At 43.8% G+C, this 12,354-nt stretch overlaps 1 protein-coding gene across 1 annotated transcript in view; it reads left to right on the forward strand.

Moving 5' to 3' along the window:
* The window catches only part of ARMC9 (armadillo repeat containing 9), a 179,343-nt gene that overhangs the window by 83,351 nt on the left and 83,638 nt on the right, over window positions 1-12,354 (forward strand). The window contains exons 17-18 of the mRNA XM_052664338.1: window positions 3,005-3,095; window positions 9,223-9,278. Of these exons, the coding sequence (XP_052520298.1) occupies window positions 3,005-3,095; window positions 9,223-9,278 (147 nt within the window). The remainder of the gene's footprint in view (window positions 1-3,004; window positions 3,096-9,222; window positions 9,279-12,354) is intronic.

Consider the following 12,354-nt stretch of genomic DNA (forward strand, 5'->3'; position numbering starts at 1 on the left):
TGTTTCTCTGCTTTTTGCACACATTCATGTTCTTGTTTTCACATATTTGGCTGATATACAAATACCTGCTCTCTTACCCTTTACGTCTGCCTTGGCATTTTTATTTGGCCTGGATTATCTGAAATGACATGTTGCTTTCATGATAAAATATTATTTTTATGATTTATTATTCCTATAATTTACATTTTAGCTTAGTCAAAAATTAAACATATGGTTTATGTACTTCACTTATTTTAATAAAATAAATTTCACTTCTTTTAAATATACATTTAGTAATAAGTATAAAAATATATGGACTTCCCAGGTGGTGCTAGTCGTTCAGAACCCTCCTGCCAGTGCAGACGTAAGAGACCGAGGTTTGATCCCTGGGTCGGGAAGATCCCCTGGAGGAGGGCATGGCAACCTGCTCCAGTGTTCTTGCCTGGAGAATCCCCTGGATAGAGGAGCCTGGCGGGCTGTGGTCCATAGGCAGAGAGTTGGACAGGACTGAAGCAACTTAGCATGCACCTACACACATAAAAATATATATTTAAAAGAAGTGAAATTTCTTATGGAGAAATTTTCTATTAAAAAATCTTCCCCCAATAATCTTCCTAATTACGAAGAAGGAATTTGTGATTTTTTTTTAACCCCCAAGTAACAACTGAGCTAGAGACAGAAGAAAGAGATCAAGTGAGAATTAAAAGATCTTTTAATATATGAACAGTTAATCATTTGCAAGAGTAAACTCTAGCTAAAAGAAAAAAAAAAGTGGAGAGCCTGAATGAATCATTTGTCTCACTCCACTGGCAAAAAGGTAAGAGATTGACAGTGGTCAGCTGGTTGGTGGTGATCCTAACCTTTAGTGTTTTAGGGTTTATCCCTCTGCTTGCACTTGACCATGTTCTTCCTCCTCTGGCCCTTACTTTGGGACAGGATGGAGTATGGGGAAGAGGTCAGTTTAGGAGGCAGAGAGAGAGAAAATGCAGCCCTCCTGACAATAGACAAGCCCAGGTGTGTCTGACCGGTTCCCCAGGAGCCTGGACGCTGCTGACCACACCCTCTGTGAAACTCTCTTCCTTTGTCGACTGTCCAGTTCTTCCTCCCAGGCCACTCCTTCACCTTCTGTTCCGTGGACTGGTCTGTCTCTGCCCCCGCAAGTTAGATGTTATCATTCTCTATAGTAACCCTCTTCACCTGTGACCACCAGGAACCCTGCTTGTTCCCTTGCTTCACTTACCAGCTCTCTGTTCTGAGCCACAAAGCCCTACCAGACACCGCAAGTGCAGTCTCAGTCATTTTATTAAGCATCTCCTATGTGTCAATCATTGGATTAGATGCTTTTCTTTTTTTAGGTATTGTAATTTATGAACAGTGAAATACACAGGCCTGACTGAGCAACTGAACTGAACTGACATATATAGTTCAGTGCATTTTAAATTTTATTTATTTATTTGGCTGCATTGGGCCATAGTTACAGCACTCAGGATCTTCATTGCTTCATGTGGAGTCTTTCCTTGCAGCACACAGACTCTCTAGTTGCAGCTAGAGGGCTCAGTTGCTCTGAGGCATGTGGGATCTTAGTTCCCAACCAGGGGATGAACCCCCATCCCCTGCATTGCAAGGCAGATTCTTAACCACTGGACCACCGGGAAAGTCCCTCCCTTCAGTGCATTTACACAAACATACGTTTACATAACCGACACCAACATACATCCTTTAAAAATCTTGTGTTGCCTTGAGTTGCCATCCTTACTTTATAGGTGAGGAAACAGGCTGGCAGGAGTTAAGTCATTTGATCAAGGTCCCATGGCTGTTTTATCGAGAAACTAGAATTACGATCCAGATTGAACCTTTCTAGGAGATAGGGCTCTGCTTTAGGTGATGGGAACTCACCGTGTTCAAAACTACACTTGGCCCTTCTTCTTTGATTCTGTTAGAGCTGTTGATTCCAAACTGGCCTACCTGAAAAGGCAGCTTATGACTCATGTAACTGAAAAGTACAGGCATAAGCTTCAGGCACATCTTGATCAGAGTTCACATGTCTCTTGATTCATGTCTCAACCAGCACCTCTGGACTGTTTCCTCAGCTTTGGGTTCAGTATTAGATACACTTTCTCCTTGTGGGGCAAGAAGGCCTCATTAGCTCCAGCCATACATCCATGTTGCTTCGCAGGTAGCACTAATGGTAAAAGAACCTGCCTGCCAGTGCCAGTGCAGGCGACCTAAGAGACAGGTTTGATCCCTGGGGTGGAAAGATTACCCTGGAGAAGGAAATGGCAACCCATTCTAGTATTCTTGCCTGGAAAACTCCATGGACAGAAGTCGGGCTACATTCCACGGGGTAGCAAAGAGTCGGACATGACTGAGCAATTGAGCGCACACACACACACATTCTCATCCCACGAGGGAAAAGGAAGGCGGGGAAATAGGTACTTATGGGTAACTCAGTATCTTACTCTATGTTTCCTGAGAATTCTGTGAGTCAAAATAGAAAATTCTGATGTCAGTGCTTTGTGTTAGAGTAAATAATGCACAGTGTAGTGACTTTATAATTATTTTGATAGAAAAGGAATGATGGCTGTTTAAAAAGAGGTTCTATTTGTTCATTTACTTCTCTGAACATATGGTTTCACTTTTCAAAGACCATTTTTGGCCCTAAAATCCAGATGACAGTGTATAAATATAGGGAAAACACAGGAAAGAAACCACCTCCCAAAACAGCATATTGCCAAAACTAAAAGGAGTACTTACACGGTAAAATTGTACAGTGGCTTTTTAAAAAGTAAATGTGTTATAATTAGGTCAGCTAGTCAAGCAAAAATAAAATAATTTCATTGTGAATTGTAAAAACAACAAAAAAATGAACTAAACAGAGGAATTTTTTTATTGTGCATATCCTTTCCTCCTTAAAAAAATAGGGGGGGGCGGATTTTTTTTTTTTTTGATTAGGTGGAACAATCCATCAAAAAGTAGTTTTCTCCCAAACTGAAATGTTCACTCTTCTTCTCTCCAATGCTTCCAGGGAATGGAAGACATCCTTCGCTGCTTCATCAAAGAGGGCAATGCTGAAATGATCCGCCAGATCGAGTTTATCATCAAGCAGCTCAATTCAGGTCCGTTTAATGCACGAATCTATTATCTATCTTTTGAGTCTTTCACATGTGCTAGGAAGACACACAGGCTTTCTTCAAGGGACTTGTCCTATTTTAGAATTCATCCCAGAGGCCTTAAGGAAGCTGGCGTGATCCAAGTGAACAAACAAAAGTTCAGCCAGGTGGTCAAGGCCACATTGTCCCAAGATCAACAATCTCTTGTCACACTTTTGGCCTAAGTCAACAAAAAAGCATTCAGAAGCAATTGCAGAAACTCTTCTCTAACTGGAAGTTCTCTTTATGTGTACCTCCCCCTCCTAATTACTGTATTTCCCTTGGCTTAGTAGGGTAGCTGTTCTCAGGTCAATGAACCATAATAAAATGGGGCCCAAGGGTCAAATAGTGAAAAAAAGAGGCCAGTCTTTCCAGAACCACTGTGGAAAGTGAACACATCCTCCCACGTGCATCCACTCCAGAAGAATCCATGTTGCCAGTCAACAACTCTGGACGATGTTTCTTCCTTTCTTTCATTACTGCGACCACCCAACCGAATCCTGTAAGCAAGAAAGGAAGCCTTGGATGGGACCAGGTGGTGGGGAATCTCTTAGCTCTTCCTGTGGCTTCCTGATGCCTTGATCCTGACTTGTACACATTGCCAGAGGCACCTGGTGCTGCTTGCATCCTGGGCCAAGTTTGTCACTTACATCTTTTCTACACGCCCTCATCCCATCACTGAACATCCAAGTGTATAGATCCTGTTTCTTACTTGAGTGGAGGTAAGAAATGAATCACCTGTTCCCTGCTCCAGCCGCAGGGCCAAGTTTGACCAAGGCCAAGCAAAAGGGAGATGCCTAAAGTCCTTCCCCAGAGTTCGCCACAGGTGGCTCTCCTGGGTTCACAGCCAAGGCTGAACCAGGCAGTCACCTGGAGAGATCTGAAAACCCCTAAGGCAGCAGCACCCCATGGCAATTAAATCAGAACCTCTGGGGGAGCCCCAGGAGAGAAATAGTGTTTAAAACTCCTAGGCGATTCCCATATGCAGCCAAGGTGGTGCCTCCCTCCCTTGGACGGATACAGAAGTGAGGAGGCGCAGGAGGAGGTTAGAGGGCTCCCCAGCAACAGGAGGTGGCTGGGAGAGCAGCTGGTGAGGTTAAACCTCTGCTGTCTTCAGGTGGGGGGACCCATTTCCATTCAAACCTCCTCCCCTTTGTATTTTATGGCAAGCTAGATTCATCCCAAGTTCAGGTGAGCAATGAACAGAACTATATTTTCTGTAGTTGCTGTATTTCTGATTTCCATTCTGCTAGGCAGGCATGTTGAAAAAATCATAAAATGATTTTTTATAAATAAAATAATACATATATTATAAAAATATAAATAATAAAAATAAAAAATAAAAAAGGGAGCCGAGGTTGCTCCCTAACATTCTCTGGGTCGGCTACAATTTGGGAAGGTGGGGGAATGCTGGAGAAGTTGTGGCCTGTCTGCTCTGCGGTCACTGACTGAGACCTCCCTCCCAGGCCAGCACAGTGTCTTGTCTCCCTGGCCAAGAAGCACCTCTTTTTCTAACACAAAGCTAGCCCTTGGACCAGCATGCTAATGAATGTGAGGAGGAGGGGTCAGTCTACTGTTTTGTAAGGGATGTGCTTTGGCAGGAAGTTATCGTGGATGGAGCTAAAGCCTTACAACCTTGTATATTCCAGACAAACTTGGGATCTACCTGCTCAGCTCTGGAAATTCCAGTTTAAATAGAGGGCCTACAGTAGTTCTTTTTCATCTCAAGCACAGAAGCTGTTCTGTATCCATCAGACAGTGGAAGGACCCCAGAGAGGATTACCCAGGAGTCTGCTGCTTTATACCCGAATTAGAAAAATAATTGAACGTTTGGGTGGAGGATCAGAAACACGCACACAAATACCTTAGGATATGTGTCATAGGCATCAAGTCAGAATGAATCTATAAGCATTGTGCTGAAACCTAGAGGACGGAGAGCTAGAGAGTTTTCATCCGGTCCAGGCTTCATCCTCAAGGGGAAATTAATAGCAGGGCTTCCCTGGTGGCTCAGCGTAAAGAATCCACCTGCAATACAGGTGACGCAAGTTCGATCCCTGGTTTGGGAAGATCCCCTGGAGAAGAAAATGGCAACCCCCTCCAGTATTCTTGCCTGGAGAATCCCATGAACAGAGGAGCATAGTGGGCTGCAGCCCAGGGGGTTGCAAAGAGTCGAACATGACTTAGTCAATAAACAACAACAGTGAACCACAGGAGCCTTCAGGAGCTCAGCCTGCCATGACCACTAGCCTACCCTCTGTGGAAAATGGTGGGATTTACAAATAGATGTAGTTTGAATCTCAACTCTCACTTACTGGGAATGTGACCATAATGTGTCTTTTATGCTCCATGCCTCTGTTTGCTCTATGCTATAAAACAGGGATAAAAGTCAACAAACTCTACTGAAGATTAAGTCAAATTGCATGTGTGACACCATCTAGAATAATACTTAGCAATAATATTGATACTAGTCTACTTTCTTTCTCCTAAATTACTCTCAAATTATATGTTGGCTTTAATTTTTCTCATGCCACAACTAATGTGTTTTGTCAAAAATAGAGAGAGATATTTACAATTGCTTAGCATGATATCAAACTATGCTGAAATGGTACCAGGAACAGTTCTTGCCTTGAGAAGCCCATGAACAGTAGGAAAAGGCAAAATGATAGGATATGAAAGAGGAACTCCCCAGGTCGGGAGATGCCCAGTATGCTACTGGAGATCAGTGGAGAAATAACTCCAGAAAGAATGAAGGGATGAAGCCAAAGCAAAAACAATACCCAGCTGTGGATGTAACTGGTGATAGAAGCAAGGTCTGATGCTGTAAAGAGCAATATTGCATAGAAACCTGGAATGTCAGGTCCATGAATCAAGGCAAATCGGAAGTGGTCAAACAGGAGATGGCAAAAGTGAACGTCGACATTCTAGGAATCAGCAAACTAAAATGGACTGGAATGGGTGAATTTAACTCAGATGACCATTATATCTATGACTGCGGGCAGGAATCCCCTAGAAGAAATGGAGTAGCCATCATGGTCAACAAAAGAATCCAAAATGCAGTACTTGGATGCAATCTCAAAAATGACAGGATGATCTCTGTTCATTTCCAAGGCAAACCATTCAATATCACGGTAATCCAAGTCTATGCCCCAACCAGTAACACTGAAGAAGCTGAAGTTGAATGGTTCTATGAAGACCTACAAGACATTTTAGAACTAATACCCAAATAAGATATCCTTTTCATCATAGGGGACTGGAATGCAAAAGTAGGAAGTCAAGAAACACCTGAAGTAACAGGCAAGTTTGGCCTTGGAATATGGAATGAAGCAGGGCAAAGGCTAATAGAGTTTTGCCAAGAGAACGTACTGGTCATAGCAAACACCCTCTTCCAACAACACAAAAGAAGACTCTACACATGGACATCACTAGATGGTCAACACCAAAATCAGACTGATTATATTCTTTGCAGCCAAAGATGGAGAAGCTCTATAGAGTCAACAAAAACAAGACCCAGAGCTGACTGTGGCTCAGATCATGAACTTCCTATTGCCAAATTCAGACTTAAACTGAAGAAAGTAGGGAAAACCACTAGACCATTCAGGTATGGCCATAATGAAATCCCTTATGATTATACAGTGGAAGTGAGAAATAGATTTAACTAGATCTGATAGAGTGCCTGATGAATTATAGACTGACGTTCCTGACATTGTACAGGAGACAGGGATCAAGACCATCCCCATGGAAAAGAAATGCAAAAAAGCAAAATGGCTGTCTGGGGAGGCCTTACAAATAGCTGTGAAAAGAAGAGAGGCGAAAAGCAAAGGAGAAAAGGAAAGATATAAGCATCTGAATGCAGAGTTCCAAAGAATAGCAAGAAGAGATAAGAAAGCCTTCCTCAGTGATCAATGCGAAGAAATAGAGGAAAACAACAGAATGGGAAAGACTAGAGATCTTGACATACCAAGGGAACATTTCAGGCAAAGATGAGCATGATAAAGGACAGAAATGGTATGGACCTAACAGAAGCAGAAGATATTAAGAAGAGGTGGCAAGAATACACAGAAGAACTGTACAAAAAAGATCTTCAGGACCCAGGTAATCACAACAGTGTGATCACTCACCTAGAGCCAGACATCCGGGAATGTGAAGTCAAGTGGGCCTTGGAAAGCATCACTATGAACAAAGCTAGGGGAGGTGATGGAATTCCAGTTGAGCTATTTCAAATCCTGAAAGATGATGCTGTGAAAGTGCTGCACTCAGTATGCCAGCAAATTTGGAAAAGTCAGCAGTGGCCACAGGACTGAAAAAGGTCAGTTTTCATTCCAATCCCAAAGAAAGGCAATGCCAAAGAATGCTCAAACTACCGCACAATTGCACTCATCTCACATGCTAGTAAAGTAATGCTCAAAATTCTCCAAGCCAGGCTTCAGCAATATGTGAACCGTGAACTCCCTGATGTTCAAGCTGGTTTTAGAAAAGGCAGAGGAACCAGAGATCAAATTGCCAACATCCACTGGATCATGGAAAAAGCAAGAGAGTTCCAGAAAAACATCTATTTCTGCTTTATTGACTATGCCAAAGCCTTTGACTGTGGATCACAATAAACTATGGAAAATTCTGAAAGAGATGGGAGTACCAGACCACCTGACCTGCCTCTTGAGAAACTTATATGCAGGTCAGGAAGCAATAGTTAGAACTGGACATGGAACAAGAGACTGGTTCCAAATAGGAAAAGGAGTACGTCAGGGCTGTATATTGTCACCCTGCTTATTTAACTTATATGCAGAGTACATCTTGAGAAACGCTGGACTGGAAGAAGCACAAGCTGGAATCAAGATTGCTGGGAGAAATATCAATAACCTCAGATATGCAGATGATACCACCCTTATGGCAGAAAATGAAGAACTAAAAAGCCTCTTGATGAAAGTGAAAGAGGAGAGTGAAAAAGTTGTCTTAAAGCTCAACATTCAGAAAACAAAGATCATGGCATCTGGTCCCATCACCTCATGGGAAATAGATGGGGAAACAGTGGACACAGTGTCAGACTTTATTTTGGGGGGCTCCAAAATCACTGCAGATGGTGATTGCAGCCATGAAATTAAAAGACACTTACTCCTTGGAAGAAAAGTTATGACCAACCTAGATAGTATATTCAAAAGCAGAGACATTACTTTGCCAACAAAGGTCCGTCTAGTCAAGGCTATGGTTTTTCCAGTGGTCATGTATGGATGTGAGAGTTGGACTGTCAAGAAAGCTGAGTGCCGAAGAATTGATGCTTTTGAACTGTGGTGTTAGAATAGACTCTTGAGAGTCCCTAGGACTGCAAGGAGATCCAACCAGTCTATTCTAAAGGAGATCAATCCTGGGTGTTCTTTGGAAGGAATGATGCTAAAGCTGAAACTCCAGGACTTTGGCCACCTCATGCGAGGAGTTGACTCATTGGAAAAGACTCTGATGCTGGGAGGGATTGGGGGCAGGAGGAGAAGGGGACAACAGAGGATAAAATGGCTGGATGGTATCACCAACTCAATGGACGTGAGTTTGAGTGAACTCCGGGAGTTAGTGATGGACAGGGAGGCCTGGCGTGCTGCAATTCATGGGGTCACAAAGAGTCGGACACGACTCAGCGACTGAACTGAACTGAACTCTCAACAGGGGCTTCCCAGGTGGCTCAGTGGTAAAGAATCCACCTGCGATACAGGAGATTGGGGTTTGATCCCAGGATCGGGAAGATCCCCTGGAGTAGGAAATGCCTACCCACTCCAGTATCCTTGCCTGGGAAATCCCATGGACAGAGGAGTCTGGTGGGCTACAGTTCATGGGATCACAAAAGTGTCAGACATGACCGAGAGACTAAAACAACAGTAACTCTCAGAAGGGTATTTTCACATCCCTGGAAGGAAATGGCAACCCACTCCAGTGTTCTTGCCTGGAGAATCCCAGGGACGGCGGAGCCTGATGGGCTGCCATCCATGGGGTCGCACAGAGTCGGACATGACTGAAGTGACTTAGCGGCAGCAGCAGTAGTTGAAGGATTTTGTTGACCCAGGCTCCCAAGTGTGGTTATAGTTATTCATTGACTTTTTTTCCTTTGTAGAAGAGCTGCTGGATGGTGTTCTTGAATCTGATGATGATGAAGATGAAGATGATGAAGTAAGTTGGAGGCTCTTCACACCACATAGAAAGCTTGGGCCAACTCTCTTCTTAGCCTTGAAATGGAGATTTCAGTCCCTGCTATGTTACTTCTCATGACTCTGTGGATCAGCTGGAGCTCAGCGGGGTGGTCTCTCTTGGGGTGTCTGGTAGTTGTTTTCCATGTCCAAGCTGGCATCGTGTCCTCCACATTCCCTCTCCATGTGGCCTCTAATCCCTCAGTTGTCCAGCCTGGACTTCCATACTGGTTGGAGACTGGGCTCCAAGGGGAAAAAAGTGGAAGCTTCCAGCCCTCGTGTGGGCTCAGCAGTCTCAGAACATCACTGCTGCTCCGGGCGCAGGACGACCAGCTCACACGGGGGGCAGAAGTTAGACCCCATCCACACGACGGGCAGGGTGGGAGGACGCGAGGGTGGCGTGTTTGGAGACTAGCCTTGGTGAGTTCGCTGCATTCAACATGGAGATGCCATGCTCTACAGCACTGGGGTTGGTGGGAGGTTGAAAGATGACAGGTCTTGAGCCAGGTTTTTCGCTCTGAAGGGGCAAGAGTCTGCCCTGTCTCCCTCAAGGGTGGGAACCTTGGCCCTGGAGGCTCCCAGGGAGAACTGGTTCAGAGCCGGCAGACAAACCACTTGGCCCAGTCATTTGCATTCCTTAGTTGTGGGTTTCCTCAGCGGTGAGGTCTGCTCACCTGTTTTTTAGAGCATGAAGGTTCAGGGGTCTGAGCGTGCCTTGTGAAGTGGTGTGAGTGAGAATGGTGACTCATGAGCTGTAGATGGATTTTCACATGACGAGCTTTTTCATTATTTTTCCTTCGGAACTAAAAAGCCAAATGTGGTAATAAGTTCTCTGTGGAAATAACTGATCTGCATTTCTTCTATTTTGTGGGGCACATTTACTCCTGAAGTGAATGCTGGAAGATGTATTACTATTTGGAGTTGTGGGCTGTCCGTTTAAAAGGTGTGTAAAGGCCAGGTTTTTGTTCATTGATGGCATTAGTTGGGGGAGAGAGTTCATTTAAGAGCCCTCAGCCTAAGAGGGCGGCTCCACCAAAGATGGGGACAGGCTTGTGAGAGAGTGTCCCGCCGCAGCCAGCCTCCTGCCTGCCATTTTCCTAATGGGCTGTAGGTGGCGCCAGCGGGTGCTCCTGCTCCCTGCAGTTCTGGCGGCCGGGCCAGCACCTTTTCCAGGCCCCTTCCTTTCAAAGGTGCATCCAGACAAGGCAGGAGGCCAGCCTCAGGTCACACGGAGTTGATCGCAGTAAGATCTGGTTTAGAACAGGCATCAGCAGACCTTTTCTAGAAAGAGGAAACTTGTGAATATTTTAGCTTTGCAGGCCACACAGTCAGTTTCATTCACCCAGATGGACCATTGTAACACAAAGTAGCCACGGGCAGTAAAAAAATCATGAACGCGGTTGTGTTCCCATGAATCTTTTTCCAATGTGTCCTAAAGTTTGAATTTCATATGAGTTTTGCGTCATTGATATTTTTTTCAAATATTTTTAAATGTGAAAACCATTCTTAGTTTACTGGCCTTACAACAACAGACACCTTAGCCCACAGGCCACTGTTTGCCAACCCCAGAGAGAACTCAGCTCCCGGACTCACTGGGGCTTCTCAGCACTGTGACAAGACACCACCTGTGTGCCAGGCTCTTCAGCACCATTTTATATTTTGAGTTCACATCTTAATTATTTCATTCCAGTAACTTTTTGTCCACATAAAGCTTCCTTAAAGACCTGTCTTCTTCCCCCTGTTATCTCTTTGGGGTCGTTTTGTTTTATTACCATTAACTCTTTTGTTTTTGTACTGCACGGGAAATTTGATTTGGTTCGACTCTTCTGTTAATGGTGGAATTTCAACTTTTGGAATTTCCCCATGGAAGTTAGAGTAGATGATAGCTAAGTTATAGTTTTAGTAGACTATAACTATAATTAAAAAGTGATACAGACTACAACTATAGAACTACAGTTGTACTCTACTGTAAATTAAAGAATAAAGAGATCTTTTAGCTTTCTGGACTTTTTGCCATTCTGTGCAGATTTTTATTTTAGGAAGATAGTGTATGGGGACTTCCCTCATGGTCCAGTGGCCAAAACTCCACACTCCCAATGCAGGGGCCCCAGGTTTGATCCCTGGGCAGAGAACTAGATCCCACATGCCACAACTAAGACCTGCTGCAGCCACATAAATAAACTTTCTTTTTTTTAATAGAAAAAAAAGAAGATAGGGTGTGAAAATATTTGTTGTGATAACTAGAATTTTCAGAAGATCCTTGAAAGGGTTTAGTTGGAAAATTGTAAAGAAAGGACCTGTCTCCATTTGGGGCCAAAACTTGACTCTTTGTGATGAGCTCAAGTCAGCATATTCTGGGCTTTTCCTCCCCCTTGGTCCTGACTCTCGCCGTGGAGGATTAGCCAGGACGACCTGACAAGGAATGAGCATGTCTATATTTTACTCAGCTTCCCCCATGGCCAGATGTGATTTTTTTAACTGGGGTGTGTGGTTGGGAGAAAGTGAAGGGTGCTTAGACTAAAGAAAAATCTCCAAAAAGCATTTGTGCAAGTCACACTGTTGTTGCAATGTGGCTGTCACTTCCCAAGGTGATGACTTTGAAGGAGACGGCAAAATTATTTAAACCCCAAACACAGATAACGAAGACTGTTTTCAGTTAGCTGCCAGGGCCTCTAAAGGTGAAATGGCTCTAGGAGGGTCTGAAGGCCGGGGTGAATCATGGCTGCCTTGTCTGACACTGAGCTGAAATCTGTGCCCTTGTGACTTTGGCCACTAGTCTGCCCCGCTGGAGACTCTCCAGGATCCTCACGTGCATAATCTGTTTTTTTCTAATTTCTAAAAATATAATTACTTGCCCTGGTGTATTAGCACTTATTTAGTTATGTCTGAATATATATACATTTACATAAAAAGTATGTAACATAAAAAGTTTTTTAACTTGAGTAAAGTACAGACTGTCTAGGCTGTAACGTCAAGTGGAAAACGGAAATTGCAAAGTAACGTATGAGTCTGAGTCAACTTCAGAAAAGCAAACTTATAAACACACATCCTGATGAATT

Source organism: Budorcas taxicolor, chromosome 2, assembly GCF_023091745.1.
Source record: "Budorcas taxicolor isolate Tak-1 chromosome 2, Takin1.1, whole genome shotgun sequence".
In the NCBI taxonomy this organism is placed as follows: domain Eukaryota; kingdom Metazoa; phylum Chordata; class Mammalia; order Artiodactyla; family Bovidae; genus Budorcas; species Budorcas taxicolor.